Source organism: Bidens hawaiensis, unplaced genomic scaffold, assembly GCF_021521415.1.
Source record: "Bidens hawaiensis isolate Kalapana, Puna unplaced genomic scaffold, B.hawaiensis_p1.1 tig00030314_1, whole genome shotgun sequence".
In the NCBI taxonomy this organism is placed as follows: Eukaryota; Viridiplantae; Streptophyta; class Magnoliopsida; order Asterales; family Asteraceae; genus Bidens; species Bidens hawaiensis.
In genome coordinates this window covers 1-20,746 of record NW_027505179.1, presented here as the reverse complement: position 1 = coordinate 20,746, position 20,746 = coordinate 1, and the positions used below count along the sequence as shown (strand labels likewise).

General features: G+C 33.9%; 2 protein-coding genes across 3 annotated transcripts; both read left to right on the top strand.

Moving 5' to 3' along the window:
• Positions 1-1,595: 1,595 nt before the first annotated feature.
• Positions 1,596-10,210, top strand: LOC143611261 (cysteine-rich receptor-like protein kinase 2). Of its 2 annotated transcripts, XM_077085510.1 has the most exons (8): positions 1,596-1,746; positions 3,762-4,518; positions 5,097-5,210; positions 5,391-5,530; positions 5,991-6,201; positions 6,297-6,531; positions 9,619-9,769; positions 9,864-10,210. In XM_077085510.1, the coding sequence occupies exons 2-8, from the start codon at positions 3,765-3,767 to the stop codon at positions 10,203-10,205; spliced, it is 1,947 nt and encodes a 648-aa protein (XP_076941625.1). In that variant the 5' UTR covers positions 1,596-1,746; positions 3,762-3,764; the 3' UTR covers positions 10,206-10,210. The 2 variants fall into 2 exon arrangements, with proteins under 2 accessions (XP_076941625.1, XP_076941624.1); XM_077085509.1 differs by lacking the exon at positions 1,596-1,746 and having other exon boundaries at positions 3,738-4,518.
• Positions 10,211-18,900: 8,690 nt separating this feature from the next.
• On the top strand, positions 18,901-20,684 carry LOC143611257 (cysteine-rich receptor-like protein kinase 2; the record flags this gene model as incomplete). Its single annotated transcript, XM_077085506.1, has 4 exons — positions 18,901-19,663; positions 19,755-19,868; positions 20,307-20,446; positions 20,560-20,684. Coding segments are annotated over exons 1-4 (1,142 nt in total), but the record flags the coding sequence as incomplete, so codon positions are not given.
• Between the last annotated feature and the right edge of the window lie 62 nt (positions 20,685-20,746).

Sequence of the window (20,746 nt, the reverse complement as noted above, 5' to 3'; positions counted from 1 at the left end):
CATCATCACCGAACTCGTAATCAGCTTACCTTCATCTTTCCTCCTACAATCAAAATAATTATGCTGTACCAACCTCTCCATCAATTGAATCCACACGGGCCATGGATGGACCAACTCCACTTCCTTACCCCAGCAACTCCTTCTCCTTACTTTCCAGAACCCGAACCTCATAGGGTGGTTGTTTTTTCTTTATTTGACTCGCGCCAAGCGTTAATTCGTTGGAGGGTTTGGTCTTTTGGGCTCGGTCTTTCTCGATGGCATCGATTTGGTCGAAAACAAAGCTCATGGAGATGAAAGGGAAGCGGGTTTTGGGTTTGGTTCGGTGGAATCAGATGAAAATGGGGTTTTGGTGAGTCTGGTGATGAAGAGATTAGGGTTTATGTGTATGAAGCGATGGGAACGGAGGATGTGAGATAGACCCATTTGGGTTTTTGTAAAAATAAAAATAAAATAAAATGGAAGCTTTTTACAAGTTAAACCTCCATGGTTGAGTTTAATGATGAAGAAGAAGCAACCTAAAATATACAGTCAGCCGCCACGTAGCCGCCACGTAAGATGATTTTTGACAGCTGGGATGGCCACGTCAGACAAAGACTAACAGAGTTAACATCCGTTAGTCACGGCCCGTTAAAAACAAATACACAAATAGTTGGTATTGCCAGCAGGCAAGTGTAAAGTTGAGACTAATATTTACCAATATGGCATAGTTTGAATTATTTAAAACCAATTTTCCTATATTTAACGTAAGAAAAGTGTGTATTTTTTTTAACTTTCACACAAATAGTGAAAGAATTTTAAATATAATCTAGTTGAAGGAACTAGATGAAATATTTTTTATTTCTAACTCCACCTTTCACCCAAATAACACACTTTTTGGTCACGCTCACAAACAGTTTAAAATAGAATAAATTACAGTTTTGTAAACTTTCACCCATACACGTCTCATGCTCGCAAAAAACTTTTAAATCCTAATCTCATATCAGGCCCATATATACCTGTCGGATTTCGAATATACCCTTCTCATATGTTTCAGGTATGCCTGACGGGCTCAGACTTTATTACCATCCTTCTAGACTAGACTTAATGTTTTCCAACTACAGTTTTAATTCAGTTCATAAAACTCTCTCAATAATTCATACTCGATTTACGTTCTCAATTTGAGTTTTATTTTGTCAAAACATTTAAAAAACATAAACAATTTTGATCTAAAAATACTCTCACGACTATCAGATTTCCAGTCATACCCGTTTTTCTGCAAAAATTCCCCAACATTTTACACAAACATCTCTCTTATATACGTTGCGTGTGTGCATAACCCAAGGAATATATAATCTTATCTTATATAATATAATGTTGTCTTGTAATACACCCGTACACATCATAAAAACACAACATGTTCTAGTCTAGTCATCTAATAATATATATATTTAACAGTATTCATATTCTATAATATAAGTTTTGTCTACAAAGCCAACTTTGCCAATGTTATTTACTTAAATATTTTCAGCTTGACTTGGAGTTATATCATTCTCCTCAGACCACCTCCTTGACTGACTTAGTCTATACATATATATACATACAACTTATATTATGTATATGTATATATATCTACTACACAAGTTGTCACCTATTAGTTATGACCTACTCTCCACGGTTGTATTTTAATCAAACTGCCGACAATTTGAACACGAAATGAATCAAGTGATCATCCAATCAATCTCTTCATGATTCCAATATAACCAAACGGTATGAACTCTGATCTTATATTACTAACTCTATCTTGTTAAATTGTTTGTTAATTATGAGGCTTTAAAGCTATTATTTTGATCACAAGTTTAGTTTGTAACTCGATCTTTTATTGAATCAGCTACAACTGATGATTGAGTTCTTTAAGTTTATTTCTGAATCTGTTTCACTAGGCGGTAAAGAAACGAGTCCGAGCGCTGCTAGTTTCTCGTTAAACTTACAGAGAACTCAATCTTGAGTTATGCTCTTTTCAAGCTCTATTTTCAAAGTTTGAGCTCAGCTTGTTGCGAGCTCAAATTTTTAAAGCCCAAGCTTGGCTCGTGCGTAGTTTTTCTAGTTCGAGTTTGCTCGGGCTCAACTTGTTTATCGTTTATTAATTAATTTTTATATATATTAATAATTACTTTTATGTAGTTATAGCTATTTTTATATATTTATTTATCTTTATCATAATTTTATACATAAACATTTATAACAAAATTAGATATCCAATACATTAATAAAAAACTAGCTCGCGAAACGGCTCGAGCTTGACAAGTAAAGCTCGGTCTCAGGCTTGTTTACTTAACAAGCTTTTTTTTAGGTTCAAGCCCTTTTAACCTCGACCCACTTGTGTTTTTTTGTTTTTGTATTTTTAGCTGATCTCAAGTAGCTAGCGATAACATAAATAGATATGCGTACATGGGCATGTGAATGTCTATCTTTGAAACCCGATAACATAATCCGGTTTTGGTTTAAAACCGGACTGTGTTTTAGACATGATTAAAGTTGATTTAAATACTTGTTTGTGAAGTCAGTTTAATCTTATTCTATCTCCTTATCATTTAGATTTTTGGATGCATGTTTTGAATTTGATACTTGATTTAAGGACAGTTTTGTCTTTAGGTATATGTTCATTTATAGAAATTGATGGGCAAGACATGTTGAATAAACGTTTTATTTAAGTTTGTGATAAGTATGTGTGTGAATTGAAAACTATATTTTTTTGCCCATTGTGTTTTTTATACCATGACAAAAGTTCTTGATACTTGTTTGCTAGATTTTGTCATACAAATGTAGTCAAAAGACATTAACTGGAATCTTCTATAATCTATTAACATGTTTTTCATTGTTTGGTGAACAAGATTTTGATTACTTGTTTTTTTATGTTTTAACCTTTTTTCTTATAGAATCTTATTTTCTGATTTATTTAGCACTCCATAATAAAAAGTGTCTTTCATAATGTACTTTGTATTACATATAGTGTTAATTTGTATATTATTTATGATATATCCGGTTTCTAAATTTGATTTGACTAGTTGACCCTTAAACTACCCATTCGTTTCCCGGTCAGATTACAAGAGCATTTTCGTTTACTTGAAAACTTATAAATGCATCGGATATATTGATTCTTCTTACTAGAAATAGTTTTTTCGGTTCACCGGAATCCGATGATCTAGCTTCTCATCTTCTTTGAAAATCACTATAACAATCAATATGTTTGTAACTTGTGATCGAGTTACAAACTAAACTTGTGAGTAAAGATAAATTTATGGTGGTATTTAAGAAAAAAAATATTAACACATGAAAAAATTGTGTTTATTGAAAACCGTGTTGGAAGTTGATTTAAATGAGTAAAGATAAAGGGACCAAAGTATAACCAATCTTTAAGCAAACAAAAACTCGTACAAAATTGTAAATATTCTTTAAATAACCACAAAAGTTCGTGGATAATTACGCCGAAAACATTAAACTATTAATCACTATACATAAAAGTGTCATACCAAATTCAAACATTGATACTTTTTAAGACCAGGGGGGCCCACAAAGCACTATATTCATCAACTTTGAATTCAAGTTGATGTTCTTTTGTTGAAAATAATATATAGTCTTTGAAAGTGTCCACAGGACCAGAAGCCAAACTTGACTTACATTATTCTCTTATGTCCACTTGCAACATTAATAATATCATGATCTTAAATTCTTGATATTAAGTTATTAACTCTCTCTTTCTTTATGCAACTCTAATGTCACAGAATATGAAGAAATCAAATACAACTACAATATTCATCACTTTGATATTAATATTAATATCCAAATCAAAAGGTGATGGTAGAGCCAATATTATCAAGTTACATTGTGACAATGTGTTAAGTGCAAACTCATCAATATTTGTACAAAACTTCATACACATAATGGAAATAACTAGCACTCAAATCCGAACTACAAATAACTCGACGGCATCGGTTGGTACTGGACCCGATGCGCTCAACTCACTAGCGCAATGCTACGGTGATTTAACATCACAAGACTGCATATTATGTTACGCCGAGTTACGTACATTTTTTCCCACTTGTTATCCGCATAATGGGGGCTATGCATTTCTCGACGGGTGTTTTATGCGAATACAAAACTATAGTTTTTACGACGAGTATAGTAGCCCAAACGACACGTCGGTTTGTGGGAATGCAACGAGGAAAAGCGATTACTTTCGAGAGGAGACAATGCGGGTGGTGGGGAATGCGGTAACGGGTGCTTTGAGAAAAAATAATTATTTTGGTAGAGAACAAATGGTGGGGTCGGGTGATGACGATTCTGTTTATGTGTTGGCGCAATGTTGGGAGACGTTGAGCCCGAGTTCATGTCGGGCGTGTTTGGAGAATGCGTCGGTGGAGATATCGAAGTGTTTACCGTGGTCTGAGGGACGTGTGTTGAACACGGGGTGTTTTATGAGGTATTCGGATACGGATTTTTTTAATCATGTACCGATTTCAAGCGGCTCTAGTAATAAAGGTAACATTTAGGATTGTTTGTTATAAGTGTTTATTTGGTTATTATGTTTATTCGGTTCCAAACCGAACCAAACCCAAAACCAATAAAACCGAAATCCTATTTAGTTTCACCGAATACCCATTTTTAATTTTTATTGACTATTTTTGGGTTTTGTACGTTAACTCGGTTTTTTAACCGTGACCAAACTGAATCTATTATTCAGTTACTCGGTTCAGTTAAACATTTTTCTTATTCGGTTTGGTTTTCAGTTACAACTGAATAAAAATCATAATTGAATAAATTGAAAACCGAACCGATGAACACCCCTAGAATTCATCAAACTATCTTTCCCAGTAACTGAAATTAACGAACCATTTTTTAAGGTAAACCGATCGGTTATATATATTTAAAAACGACGCAATTGGTTATAACTTATAAGTATGTTTTCAGTCATACCCGACCCGATCCATGTATCACTTAATAAAAAGAATTTATTTACATGTCAACTTGTTAGTTTTGCAATCTAATCATTTTTAAAATGTTAAAAACTTTAAATAACTATATCTCTAATGAAATTTTATTAATGTTTTTTTTTGCAGGGAGGATAATAGCTATAGTATTTTCTGTTGTTAGTTCTGTGGTGGTGTTAACAGTTGCTTTGTTGATTGTTTTGTACATCATGAACCGCAGATATGTAACGCAAAAGCGAAAAGGTATAGCCATATGGATCATGTTTAATATTTAGTTTGTGTTTAATTGTTTAGCGGCTTATTGTGTTTCGATACAACAATAAGTTGTTTTGAAACCGTTTAGGATTTGCTTATTTAAACTACTTATTTAGAAGAAACATATGTTGATGGACTTATAATAATGATTGCTTAAAAAATATTCAGGTTCTTATGATGCAGAGAAAATGGCAAAGATTCTTAACGATAGTAGCTTGAACTTCAAATACTCGACTGTTGAAAAAGCTACCGGATATTGGAACGAGTCCAATAAGTTAGGACAAGGAGGATTTGGGACGGTCTACAAGGTACTTCCTTTTAAAACAAATTGGGAGGACGGGACGGGTCCAGGGGTGGGAGGGCGACGTTCCCTGGCCCGTTCACCTAGGTAGGCCCGAAATTTTTTAAAAAGTTTAATATATATGTGTGCGCGTTACTTTTTCAGACCTATTGCCGATACTAAGTAGCAGCTAAAAATTTGTATGTGTGTATTATTAATGTTTAAACCCAATTACCCAATTCATTTAAGCTCATTTTTATTATTAAAAAAAAATGAACGGCCCAAACCGTAACCCAATAAGCCCATCTAAAAAATTGATTGTTTAAATCCAATAAAAAAAAACACTTTTACTTAAGATCCAAAATTTTTCTTGCCCCCCAGCCCAAATTTTTTTTAACAATTCTCAGGGACGGCCTGGGTAACATATAAAAACTGGCAATTTGGTACGCACCAAATCGAGTTGGGCTGACCCGATATGCTTTTTTCAGGGTGTTCTTTCAGATGGAAGAGAGATTGCGGTCAAGAGACTTTATTTCAACAACAAATTCCGAGCCGTTGACTTTTATAATGAAGTCAACATGATTAGCAGTGTTGAACACAAAAACCTTGTTAGGTTGTTAGGCTGCAGTTGTTCAGGACCCGAAAGCATACTTGTATATGAATATCTACCCAACATGAGCCTCGACCGCTTCATTTTTGGTAAGTTAGTTTTATAGTTTAAACCCGTTAATGATAGCGTTAAGTGTCAAACATGAAGATAATGATTTATGATATATTTTTAAAAAAATTTGTAGACCAAATAAAAGGCAGGAAAATAATGTGGGAGAAGAGGTTTGATATTATTATTGGCGCAGCAGAAGGCCTAGTATACCTTCATGAAAATACCAAAACTCGGATTATTCATCGAGATGTTAAGGCTTCTAATATCTTATTAGACTTGAGGTTTCGCCCGAAAATAGCTGATTTTGGGTTGGCCAGATCTTTTCAAGATGATAAAAGTCACATCAGCACTGCCATTGCTGGAACACTGTAAGTACCTTATTTTAAACATAGGCTTGTACGCGAACCGAACGTTTCAGTGAACTGTTCGGCGGAAGGTTTGTTCATGTTCGTTTATTTTTAATAAACAAACGAACATGAACAAATATTTTTGTTCATTTACTTAAACAAACAAACATGGACACGTCTCATTCATTTATTTATGTTCGTGTTTTATGTTCATTCTTTACGTACGTTTATGCTCGTTAATTTATGTGCTTTTTTAAGCTCGTTCATTTACGTATTCACTTAAATATTTTAGGCTCATTACAACTTTAGTCTAGTTTTATGATTGCCAATTACAATTTGGTCTAATTTCAATAATTAGGCCTAACAGATTTATGTGCATGTTCACATTTACTTAGTGTTCGATCAATTATGTTCTTTCGTCTATGTTCAATTATGTTCGTTCGTATACGTTCGCGAACCACCCGTTATACTATTAATGAACGAACATAAACGTACACAAACACACTCATTATCTCAATGAACGAACATAAACAAGAAAACCTCGTTCATTTAGTTGTTTGTGTCTGTAAGGCCCCGTTACCGGTAGCCCTACTTTCGTGTTGGATTTACTCATAAACACAGTTCTAAATATCAGAGTTAATTAAAACATTTACGCGGAATATAAAACTTTCATAAAACTTTACATAATTCATAACTTGTCTCAAAACATCCTTTGTCTTTCAACATTAAAGCATTAAATTAAAACATCATAAGTCTTCAGATGCCAGATTCTTGTTCAGTGCCATGTGTCTCCTCAAGCGAGCTGCCTCATCCTACTCACCTGCGTGCATACTAAAAGTCAGCTACGCTGAGTGAGTTCTAGTTAATCACATAATCATACAATACATTCTTACGCTTCATACTTAATCTCTTAACTTTCTTTCATATACACCTAAGTGCTTTCACTTTCATTTTTACTTTCATACTTTATTTACATTCATAATCATACGTTCATTTTTACCTTCATGCTTTCCTTACATACATAATCATACTTTTTAAAGAGCCTTTCGCCCTATAACCTCACAGATATTATAAGGGTCTGGTCCCTAGTTTTCGAATATTAGAAGGGTTCGATTCCCTAACGTCACAGATATTATAAGGGTCTGGTCCCTATCATCACATATATTATAAGGGTCTGGTCCCTAGTTTTCGAATATTAGAAGGGTTCGATTCCCTAACATCACAGATATTATAAGGGTCTGGTCCCTATCATCACAGATATTATAAGGGTCTGGTCCCTAGTTTTCGAATATTAAAAGGGTTCGATTCCTTAACATCACAGATATTATAAGGGTCTGGTCCCTATCATCACAGATATTATAAGGGTCTGGTCCCTAGTTTTCGAATATTAGAAGGGTTCGATTCCCTAACATCACAGATATTATAAGGGTCTGGTCCCTATCATCACAGATATTATAAGGGTCTGGTCCCTAGTTTTCGAATATTAGAAGGGTTCGATTCCCTCTTCGTTACCATACAACCATACATCATACCTCGAGTATTAGTAGGGCTCGGTACCCTTTTCGTAACCATACATTATCATTTCTTTCTTCTATTATCTCTATCATGTTCATACACATAAACATACATAACATACTTACCTTATACATAGCGTTACAACCTGACAGTACGTGCAATATCCGAAGATCGTTCACGTACTATCAAGCAATCATTCATACACTTCACATTATCCACATATGGCATACACTTATCTCTTAGGATAAGTGTATTAACAAACATATTGAGTATGCACACAGCCCCGAAAACGTAACACATAAATGGGGCTAGAAACTCACCTGAACACGGTTACGTTCTCCGTTGATCGTAATCCCTTTCTTCAGTTGTGCACGGCTGACTGTATAACAAGTATACATATCAATTTAACTATCACTACTTATAACATCTTTCTAGTCTTAATTACTACCCACAACGAACGGGGGTCAGGGGGCAGCGCCCCTAGCAGCGGGGTCTAGGGGCGGCAGCCCCTAGCAGGGTCCAAGGGGCAGAGCCCCTGGCTGGGGTCGAGCTGCCAGGTCAGCTTGGAAAAATTTTATTTCCATTAACTGTCTTAACACATTTTTCATTAGATTTTTAATTTATTTTCTAATCGAACTTGACTTTAGGCGAAGTTAACCTTAGGCGAACTTAGCTTTAGGCGAAGTTACCAGCTAGGCGAACTTAGCTTTACAGCGAAGTTGCCATCAGGCGAACTTGGCTTCAGGCGAAGTTGTCATCAGGCGAACTTGGCCTCAGGCGAAGTTACCAGTTAGGCGAACTTAACTTTACAGCGAAGTCGCCATCAGGCGAACTTGGCTTCAGGCGAAGTTGTCATCAGGCGAACTTGGCCTCAGGCGAAGTTACCAGTTAGGCGAACTTAACTTTACAGCGAAGTTGCCATCAGGCGAACTTAGCTTGCAGGCGAAGTTCATCAGGCGAACTTAGCTTGCAGGCGAAGTTCGTCACTTTGAAGGCGAAGTTGCCCAGGCAGCCGCTGTTTTAGTTTCTGATCGGCATTTCGAGCGATTTTAACACCCTTGCTATGGTTCAATATCACCCACTACGCTACCCGACCATTTTTGGTCGTTTATACACTAAAAAGCTTGGATCTTTAAACTTCAAAGATCAAGAATCATACCTTTTTGGGCTTGTTTGGATCTCGTTTACTTGCTTATCACCACTAATCGCTCTCTCTCTCACTCGGGTCTGCCGGATCTGCCCTCGGTCCGGCGGCGAAGTTAGTGTGGTATGTGTGTGTTTTTGGAGTGTTAGGGAGTTTGGTGAAAAATGAAGATATTTTGAAATTTTGGGGGTATTTATATCCCTGAAATCCCATTCTCATTTAACCCCTCTCAATTAATCCAAGTCCAAGACCCGCTCCTTACCCGATATTAATTAATTACGCGAAATCACTAAACATAACTTCCTTTATTCATCATTAAAATTTTAGGATGTTACAGTGTCCGATCTTTTTTTAGTTAAAGTTAAATGAATGAATGAACGAACACGCACACGTACACTTTTATAGTATTATAGACTGCTAATTTAATTTTTTTTATTTTATATCACTAGTGGGTATATTGCACCAGAGTACCTAGCCCACGGCCAGTTAACCGAAAAGGCGGATGTCTATAGCTTTGGTGTTCTAATTCTTGAGGTGGTTACCGGCACGGAAAACAACAAAAGCAAAACTACAGAATATACCGACAGCTTACCGTCTACGGTAAGTTTTCAAGCTATATTATTTACAAATCATAGTTAAGTCAATAAGTTATTATTTCTTAAAACTTATGTGTTACTTATATATGGATAAACAGGCATGGAAGCATTTTAAGCTAGGTACAGTGGAGGAAATATTTGACCCGAACTTAATGATGCATATTTATCCCAATATTAATTTCCAAAAGGATGCTTTAAAAGTTGTACATGTAGGACTTCTTTGTACCCAAGAAGATCCATCTTTGAGACCGTCCATGTCAGCAATACTAAAAATGTTGGCAAAAAATGATGAACCGTTACCTGCCCCCTCTAATCCTCCTTTTATAGACGAAAAAACTATGGAACTTAACCATATCACGAATAAGTTACTGAATCACTCGGACCGTGATGATTGTAGCTCGGTTGCTTCGGTTTCTCACAGCCATTTCTACCCTAGGTAACGCTAGTTAGTCGTCACAAGATATCATTTTTGAAAACATTTAAATCTTTGTTCATATAAAATGTGAGTGTGCGAGGTTGTGATTTATGTAACGGGTATTGAATACTGACCGCGCTTTTGATCAGTTGTAACGCGTACGTATTATTTGCACATAATAAAATACAGTGTTTATTGTTAATGAATGAAGTAACATGCATATGCTGAAGTTTGAACAATGTTTTAGAAGCAGATTATTGTTTCAAATCTTTTGTATTGGAAACACTATTTGCCAACTTTTACAAAATCCGCATACAAATTATCATGTAGCGGCCAAGTTGGCCATAAGTCGTCACCTGTCACAATGGGTTCGGGTCAAAATATGTATACTATATATAATGTATGAAAGAAGGGTAAATTAAGAGAGATTTACAAATCAATCAATACATGGTACAACATTTAATGCATCTAGGATAAGAGCAAACTTGTCCACTAAAAGAATTATATATGGTTATTAAAAAATAGTTACAAGATTAACCTCTTCACTTTGCTTAACTTTTGTAAATTTTAAAAATAGTTACAAATATGATCCTTGTTCTTTCACTCATATGCGATTTTTATTTTCATTTTTAACTCAACTTCCCTCATGATTTTTAAGCGTTAATAATTTTTTCATACGTTAATATTTTTTTAAAGAAATTACACAATAAAAACGAGCATGTTTTTCTCTTTAATTTGAATATCATATTGTTATAGTTTTTTTTTCATTTAAAAAAATAACATTTTACGTATATGAGCGTTTGCGGTCTGGTTTTGATGGTTTTTAATTAAAAAAATGGGTCAAACCGTCAGTAAGCGGTTTTTTCGTCGAAATCCAAAACGAACCTTTGAAAATTGAACACGACCGGCCAAAAGTTAACTAAAAAATCAACGATGAAATTAAACCAATGACCCGTTTGAACATTTTTCGGTTTCAAATCGAACAACGAACACCATAAACTTGTTACATGATGACAAATGTATGTGTTTCCCGCTGCATCGCGCGGGTACCCGTCTTAGTGTTATATTACAAGTAAACATTTATTGAAGTAGTGATTATCTAAATGCATTTTAAATATACTTCTTTTTTTAGGATTTAAAATTGTAAAATGCGGTTATGCAGCATGTACCCAATGTTTTAAAATTAAAGTAAACAAAGAAAAAATATAAACAATCTTTTTTTTTTTACAACCAACAAAGAAAACATTTCATTCAAAAAAATACTAGCAAACGTCAGTCCACCCCTGCAGTGCGACATTAAAAAATATGGAAACAGTCGTTTCATGCTAAAACTTGGAATTTTTTAATTATGAAAAATATGAAGGCAATCTCTCTAACACAAAGGTAATCTTTTTATTTGTTTCGGTTTACGATCATTGAAAGTTATGGTGCAATGATCCTTCTTAACTAATGATATATACGACTGCGTGACATCGAGCCGTTCTGATACCTGCTCCATGTCTCCGTCTAGTTGTCTAACCCAATGTTGTTCACTTGTCGACACTCTAAACTTGAGCCACTCTGATCTTTTTATAGGTCGTTGCGATGATAGAAGTATTGATTATTATTAACCACATACCGTAGCCCATTATTGTCTACATGTTTGTGTTCTAGGCCCAGTCAGGAAGCCCAAATCATCAGCCTGTTACTGTCATTAGTTCCTCTCAGTTTTTGTTTTCTTAAACCACCTACCCATAATCCATTTCTTGCATAAATTCCTTCTTGCAACGATATTGAGTTTTATTTAGAAAGTTGATTTTCTTGTGATTAGGCTATCGTACTCTCCAATAATATTATGAATTTCTTTTTTTCTATTTCATTTTATTTAATCCAAAGTACCCAAATATTGTTTACTCTTTTCATCCTATTTAATTCACCTCTAAGAAAATGTGATTTAAGCAGTTTCTTCATTCACACTTGTTTTAACAATTTAACTCGTCAACACGTCATTTTGAGTTGGTTCAGACATTTATAATTTCGACCCATCATCCCAAACTTCTTTTTATCATAATGAGCCTTCCAAATGCTTCGACTATTCTCCATAGTCACTTTGTACCTATAAAAACAATAAAATCATTTTCACCCAAACAAGTGATGCATAAAATGATGAAATATGAATATGATAACGGTATTGGTGGGTTTAGGAGTGCTATAAGCGTGTCTAAAAATAGAAAAATACAACTAACATTTATACTATCGTTTTTTAAATAACTTGTATAAAAATGCCCTCATGTTCAAGACAAATATAGTCATTACTTTTGATATTTAAATAAAAGACACTGTTTTGAACATGAACGTGTCAAGTAACAACCAGAACACATAAAGTAATAACAAAAGAAATATTAATTAGTTATTAAACAAAACGTAAATTAACTTTCAAATGTATAATTTTTGTGTAATTTTTTGTGATAATTTAAATATTATAGTGTAATGACTAATTGAGTACCTTTTTAATCAAGTGCAACTTTTAACTTGGAAAAACCATATTTAAAGTTGTTCTAAGTGGATTTACACCTCATATATTATTATTTGCAACTTTATTTAATTAATAACACGTAATATCATTAAATAATTAACTATTGACGTCGTGGATGATGTCACAAACATCAAAACTTTATTTATTTATGCTCGTTTGTTTAATATATAAACGAACATGAACAAAGAATTTTGTTCGATTAACTAAATGAACGAATACAAACAGAAGTCATAGTTGTTCATATGTGTTGACGAACATTCAATAAGGTGTTTGTTTATGTTGTTAATGAACCAACACGAGCAAAAAAAAATTTGTTCGGGTAGGTATTCGCGAACTGTTCATTTGTTCGATAAAGTTTAACGAGTAAACATGAACAAGATCTTGCTCAGTTCGGTTACATCCAAAGATAGTATTTTTTTTCTACTGATGTGATATTAATTGATTTTCAACATTCAAAATTATCCATACTCAAATTAAGGTGGCACATGGTTGGAATATTATAAGTTTGTAAGAAAAAGAAGGATAGATAATGTATGACTTTTAAAAATGTTGATTGTTGAAGTTTATACTCAAGGTTTATGACCTTAGATCCAAACAATATTCTCTTACGGCTTTAAAAATGGATGACAATTAAGCTTGAAATGAGTTAAAAGAAAGTCAATGTATTGGCTTCACTTGTGGATCGAGTTGAAAAGACTACCATCTCTGGCTGATTTGAGTAAAAGAAATATTCACGTTCATTTGAAATTGTGTCTGGTATGTGGGGATCATGTTGAAACCATGGAGCACGTTTTTGGGTCATATGGGTTTTCTCGGATGACTTGGCAGGTGGTGTGTACATGATGTAAAGTTCCGCACGTTTACGCTTTTAGTGTTCAGGACCTTTTGGAGCTCTACAAATTCACGAATTTTCCAAAGAGAAAAGCTAAGGCGTTCCATGCCTTTTGTCTTATTGCGTTTATGGGTGTTATGTAAAGCAAAGTATGATTTGGTGTTTAATAGCATGCCAATTCGGTTGAATAATGTGGTGGGTGACATAAAGTCTCTCGAGTTTTTATGGGTGATAAATCGGTTGAGGTGGGGTAGTGTTACTTGTTTGGAAGGAGTGGAGTAGTTTCAAGTTGAAAACGTGACTGTAGTCTGTCAATTTTGTTTTCCTTTCTTTTTCGTGATTGGTGGATATAATTAGTTTGGCGGTCTTCTTACCTTACCATGTTGACCACGAAAGAAAATCAAAGAGATTAAAGTGACAATTTGAATGTTTTGCAAGTGTTTCTAGTTTGTTTGAATATGAATATGTCGCAGTTAGCAATTTGAATGGCTTAGGGGTGTCATTTTAAACCTTTCAAGAATCAATCTTGATTGAGGTCAAATTTCGTGTTTGTGTCTTTTTGGTTTGATTTCAAATAAAAACATCAAAACATTTGGTTTAAACCACAACAAGACTCCAAAACTACACTTCTAGGTATGTTCATATAGGCACAATATTGGACTTTCTAATTAAAAAAGCATAAGTAGACCACACAAAAGTTATATATTCCATTCAAAAGAAACCAACTACTCCCACAAATATATCTTGCTTTAAGCCTTTAAATAACTTTCTGTTTGAAAAGTCAATTAATTTGTGCAATGTTAAAATATAAACAAGTTATCGACCTAATATGTTGACAATATATAGATTTCTAAATAGGTTAAGCCTATTGTTTTATAGTAGAAGGTTTAGTAGAACCATCCATAATAACTTATTTCTTCAATACATCTAAAATTATGTAGGGTATATTGACTGACTCAGTTATGAATGGATCATTTCGGATAATGACCCAGTTCATATATTTGAGACCTGAATCCGAATTAGGTCAAATAATACTGGTATTTTAAATTCGGTTTAAATAACTTGTTACACTCAATTTGTAAAATTGTAAAATGATGGGAAATATAGTTCTCGGTTTTAAATCTAGTGAATTATTGGCATAAAAATATAAAATGAATACCATGGCAAATAACATAATAATAATAATTTTTTTAAAGTATTTATAAAAGACAGCAAAATACAATGTTGTACTTACCAACCATTGACTAAACTACAGGACACCACCAAACCCAACTTGGTTATTGTCATGTTGTAAAGGTACACCAAAAAGGAAACAAATGTCTTATTATTTTAAACTGATACAAAATTTAGTCTTTTTTATTTAAACAACAATTTTTTTATGTGTTAGATTATCGCATTTTTTAATTTGGAGAGCCACACTGCCTTAATCTGGTCAGACTATGTTGTCTTAATCGGGCTCACACTGGCTTCAGAGTTTGGCTTGAACGTTTCCCCAGGAAACCATACCGCCGACTATCACTTGACAGTCGTCGTGTCACCACAAAAGCATAACTCTCTTGCGTAACACATTGTGGGACTAAACCCTGGGGTAGGCTCGGGATTCGAACTGACAACCTCACAAGAGCTAACTCTAATCATTCATTGTCAATATCCAACTAAAGTGTCACTAGTGGGAATTGAACTTTAGTATATATTGAATGATACAAGCCTCTTACCACTAGGCCACAAGCAGAGATAATTATATAAAATTTAGTTGATAGATATACTTTATAGGTCAGACGATCCAAAGTAAAGACTAGCGATGGCTTGTGTTGGTTAATCCGCTACAGATTGAAAGCGGTTACAAGAGAAAGAAAGATGATGGACCCTTACGACCCTGTGCGTTTCATTATGTTATGTTATAATGTGTTTTTGGTTTTATGAAATGATTGATGAATAATTATATTTCAAGTACTTTTATAAAACTATAACTTACTCATCGTTGCTGACTTTTACATATATATTAGATTGATTTCAGGTACCATTTAGATAATGAATCATGGACATATTGGCTGCTCGTAAAGTTACCCGTATGAAGACTGACATTTCGTTTATTTTGTTAATTTCTCGTATTTGAACTTATTCGGGTTGTTGGATTAGCTTTTTAATTTCGAATTGTAAAACTAGTTTCCGCTGCCATGGTTTTCGTTGTAGTTCCAATTGAACTATTTGCTTATGATGTGTTGGTGTTGGGGCCTTACAATGTCTCTACTAATATGTTTTTAATTGTTGATAAAATAAGAATATTTTTTTCTAGAACGGCAAGTTTCTTCTAAACGTCGATTTTTGTAGGATTTAAGTCTTGAATCATCTTGATGTTTTAAAAGTTTTATGATATAATGAATGTGATGACATTATATTTTAAGTGAAATTTTAATTTTTTTTTCTACGGATTCGATTGTTACATGCTATTAATACAATTTAGTATGTTACCAAAAATGTCATCTTGAAAAATTCTTTTTTTAGCCGGCTACTCGTATTCATGATATTCCATTATTTATTCATAATAATTAGGGGGTGTTTGGCCTAGCTTTTATTTTTTTAGCTTATGCTTATACTTAAGCTTATTCTACAAGTTGATTATACTTCTTAATAAATTGTTAAATCCATCATTATTTAGTGTTTTAGTAATAACTTGCTTCAATATTATTAATCCACCACCATTTGAAGGCAAACGAGTAATTTACCCCCTTAAACAAATAAGTTTCTTCAAATAAGCTAAAAAACCACTTTCAAATAAGCTTATTCAAATTAACTTATATAAACTTATAAGCATAAGCTAAAAAAGCTCAACCAAACACCAAATTAAGCTTATTTTATAAAGAAAAGCTAAAAAAACTATAAGCTTTGCTAAAAAAACTAGGCCAAACACCTCCTTAATATCTGAATAGTTCGCCAATTTTAAGCCATGTACTTTATATTAACGTGCCATAATTGAAATAGGGGAATGTTAACGTACAAATGAAATTAACGTGCTAAACGTGAGAATCAAGTAGAGTAGTTATATATACAAGTAAGTAATTATGTAATTATATCATATGGTAATTACATAATTACTCTATGAAGTAATTACATAATTACTTTACTTAATTCTCACGTTTAACACGTTAATTTAATTTGTATTTGATTCAAACCCATTGAAACATGCCACATGTATAAATATAGAATCTATATTTTTACACTTGTAACTCTACATTGATGCTCATAAATTATTTGACTTTTAAATCAGTTAATCAAATTTGGTAATTAACTAATTGATTTTATTTGTCAATATTAAATATTACATTTTTTAATTATATACCATTAATAACAATTAGTTATAATTTTAATAATTATAAATTGTTTAATTCATTGTTTCTTAAAATAACTAATTTCTAGTGGTGGGGCACGACGTATTCTTGCAGTGAGATAATTTAACTGTGAAAATTATCGTTCGAAAAAAAAATTTACTTGTATTAACTAGTAAATTATTTAAAACCATGTACTAAATTTTGCTAAATTTAATATTATATACACCCACTAATTTTTATATTATATTAATATCGTGTCCTTGGCGTCACCCCTTTGTTGGCTAATGCTCTTGCCCTTCACGGTGTTATGAAAAAAGTTATCGTTTTTTTTTCAAAAATTGATTCACAAAATACTTGTAAACGTCTCCAAGTTATATCCAGTTCTAGGCTCACTTGTGGTAAAAGCCGAACACCTCATGATGAAACTAAAAATCATAAAAATCACAATCATTTTTCATTTATTGAGCCACTAATGTTTTTCCAAAATATGGTGTGACTTCCTTGACAATACTGTTTGTTTAAAAGTAGACCCAAAATATGGAAACAAAAACGAGATTTTACCTAACAAACCGAGTCGACAGTGGGGTAGGTCCAACAAAGGTCAATTTATCGTCAGCGTCTACAACCGTTGATCACACTATTATTATTATTATTATTATTATTATTATTATTATTATTATTATTATAACTATTTTCCCTAAATAAATCAAAATTCACACACACACACACACACACACCACCACCACCTCAATCCAAAATCCATCCAATAATAATAAATAAATAATAATAATTTGCTCCAATTCCTCTTAACAACAAGCAAATGGTGATTAATTCTTTACTTTACTCTTTGCATTCATTCTGTTTTCATCAGATTTCATCGTTTAAATTGAATGTTCAACCTAATCAAAGCTCGATAAGTTCAATTTTCGTTAGCTAATTTGAAAATTGAGCTTGTTAATGCTGTTCGAACTGCTAATTGATGTGTGTGTGTGTATATATATATATATATATCTCAGCTGATTATCTAATCTGTTTAGTTTTTATAACGGTTTGTGATGACGATATCAGATCAGAAGTTGACGTACAGACTGCGTGTAAATTGTAGTTAGATTGTAGCTTGTTTTTTATAGTTTGTTACTCCTGCCAATTTTTCACACGGAGTTAAACAAGTTTAGGTTCGTGCTCGTGTTTGGAAAAAACGACGTGATTAGTTATCGTGTCGTGTTCGTGTCTAGCACTATAGGCAATGTTGTAGAAATCGCTAGTCGGGCGGTGGGGTGAGCACCAGCGATTAATCAGGATTAATTGGATTAGACTTTAATTTATGATTTTCAGTTTTATATGTAATTTTCAGTTTTATATATGCGCATATACATTTGGCCAGAATTTCATTGGAAACCGCTGAATTTAGCCGGAATCTCGTCGGAAACCGCCGTTTTGGTCGGAACCTTGCCGGAAAACGCCGACTAAGTCCGATTAATCACGATTTTGACCGGATTTGACCATTGACCGACTGGCCCAAAATTAGTCAGTGGGGATTAATCAGGGTCCAGGGATTAATTGGCGGCTAGTCAAGATTTTTACAACACTGACCATAGGTGATCGTGTCTTATCGTGTCGTGTCTGACGTATTATTCCAACGCTAGTTGTGAATTTGTGAAGGCTGATATCAAATTTAGGATGGATTAGTATACAGTGCTCCATTATATTGCTTTAAATGTTATTTAATGACTGGCAATCAGTTGGAGTTAGGCTTATTGTGTCATAACAGAATTTGTGCAAGTTGTAATTAGATTGTAGTTTGAGTTCCTGAATTTGTTAGGGTTGCAATTAATGTGTGTGAAAGTGATGGTGCCAAAGTATCATTTATGTTTTGCTTAGCCTCAGTCTGAACTTTATTTATTTGCTTCTACTCAAAGAATTTACCTAATTCATTATTGCCTCTTGACCAGCCACACCACCAGAATAAAGCCACCATAGCAAGGGCTAGTTCAATCTGCATGTGAAGAGGAAGATGATCCAAATTTCAAGATCTTTATTGAGGATGAAGAGATCAACAGAGATAGCATCTGCGGTTCTTATGAATATTATTATAATTCTAGTTTTGGTAGATATATCAGAGGGAGTTCCTAGAAACCAGATCATTAACTTATCATGCAATAATCAGACGGAACACAATCAAACGGCTTTTGTAGCGAACTTCATCCAAACAACGGAAATGCTTGGCAACAAAGTTCGATCTTCAATTTTTGCAACAGCAAGTACGGGTGCAGCACCTGATGCTAATTATGGACTTGTTCAATGTTATGGTGATCTTTCAACAACCGACTGCATCCTATGCTATGACTCAGCGCATTTTGTTATTTCGCGTTGTTTCCCTAGTACTGGTGGTATTGTTTACCAAGACGGTTGTTTCATGAGATTCCAGAATTATAGCTTTTATGAGGAAATTACGGGACCTAGTGACACTACTATTTGTGGGAATACCACAAGAAAGAGTAGTGTGTTTCAGGATTCAGCGAGGCAGGCTGTGTCAAATGCTGTTAGGGATGCATTGACAAGTGGCGGTTATTTTGCAAGAGAAGAAGTGACAAGGCCTCGGACAGTGAACGAGTCAGCATATGTGTTGGCCAATTGCTGGAAGACATTGAGTGCAAATGCTTGTAGGGCTTGTTTAGAGGCGGCATCTGAAGCTGTGTTGGGATGCTTGCCTTGGTCTGAAGGGCGTGCGCTGATGACTGGATGTTTTATGAGGTATTCGGATACCGATTTTCTCAATCCTGTTCCAGTCAGATCCAAAAACAGAGGTAAAGATGAGTTCTTTTTTCAAATTTGATATTGTTAAACATGTTAATGGATATTACAGATAGTTAAAATGTTTGCTGATTGGTGTTTCAGGGAAGATGATAGCTGTTATTGCATCTGTTGTTAGTGCCATTGTGATTCTTGTAGTTACATTGTTGATTGCTTTGTATATACGAAGACGTAGATGGTTACAACAGAAAAGAACAGGTACATGCAAATTGGAAACAATCTTGACTTAGCTTTGTAATACTAAAGCAAAGCATGATTTAGTATTAGGTAGCAAAATGGGTTGATCTGGCAGGTTGGGTAAGATTCGGGTCAGAACTAGCAAATTTTTCATAAGATTGTAACTGGGTCGAGTCGCATTGACCAAATGACCAATAAAGTTTGTGTCCAGACTTTTTACCTATTTCAACAACCCTCTGATTTTTTATAAAAATGAATCAGATGGTTTTGTGCATTATAAAATACACTTTACATAATTTTTGCCCGTTGACCATCGACCCGTTTTCTCTTAAGCTATTTATTTTGCCTATGAAATATAAAACATACCTTATTTGACCATTCTACGGGTGGAGACCATATTAGAATCTTGCATAACTGATATATGCTAAAATCGTCTATTGCGCTATTGATAATAATCAGATTCATATGATGCTAAGAAACTGGTAAAGATTCTTACTGATAGTAGCTTGAACTTCAAATACTCCACAATTGAGAAAGCCACAAGCTCTTGGAATGATTCCAATAAGCTCGGGCAAGGAGGATTTGGGACTGTCTACAAGGTACTACACTACTACCTTATAAACATTATACATAAAAAAAATGACAGTTCTTATATTATGTTAAGCTATCAATTACAAAAAATTGAAATAAACATTATTTTTGAATATTTCAGGGAGTTCTTCCGGATGGAAGAGAGATTGCTGTGAAGAGACTTTTTTTTAACAACAAATTCAGAGCAGCAGATTTTTATAATGAAGTTAACATCGTCAGCAGTTTTGAACATAAAAACCTGGTCAGGTTGTTAGGATGCAGCTGCTCAGGGCCCGAAAGTTTTCTTGTGTATGAGTATCTACCCAACA

Excerpts from the sequence above, each read along its gene's own strand:
- LOC143611261 (XM_077085509.1), top strand. The coding sequence starts at position 3,753 with ATGTCACAGAATATGAAGAAATCAAATACAACTACAATATTCATCACT. Across the intron at positions 6,202-6,296 it reads CCTCGACCGCTTCATTTTTG|ACCAAATAAAAGGCAGGAAA; the intron begins GTAAGTTAGTTT and ends AAAAATTTGTAG. Across the intron at positions 6,532-9,618 it reads ACTGCCATTGCTGGAACACT|TGGGTATATTGCACCAGAGT; the intron begins GTAAGTACCTTA and ends TTATATCACTAG.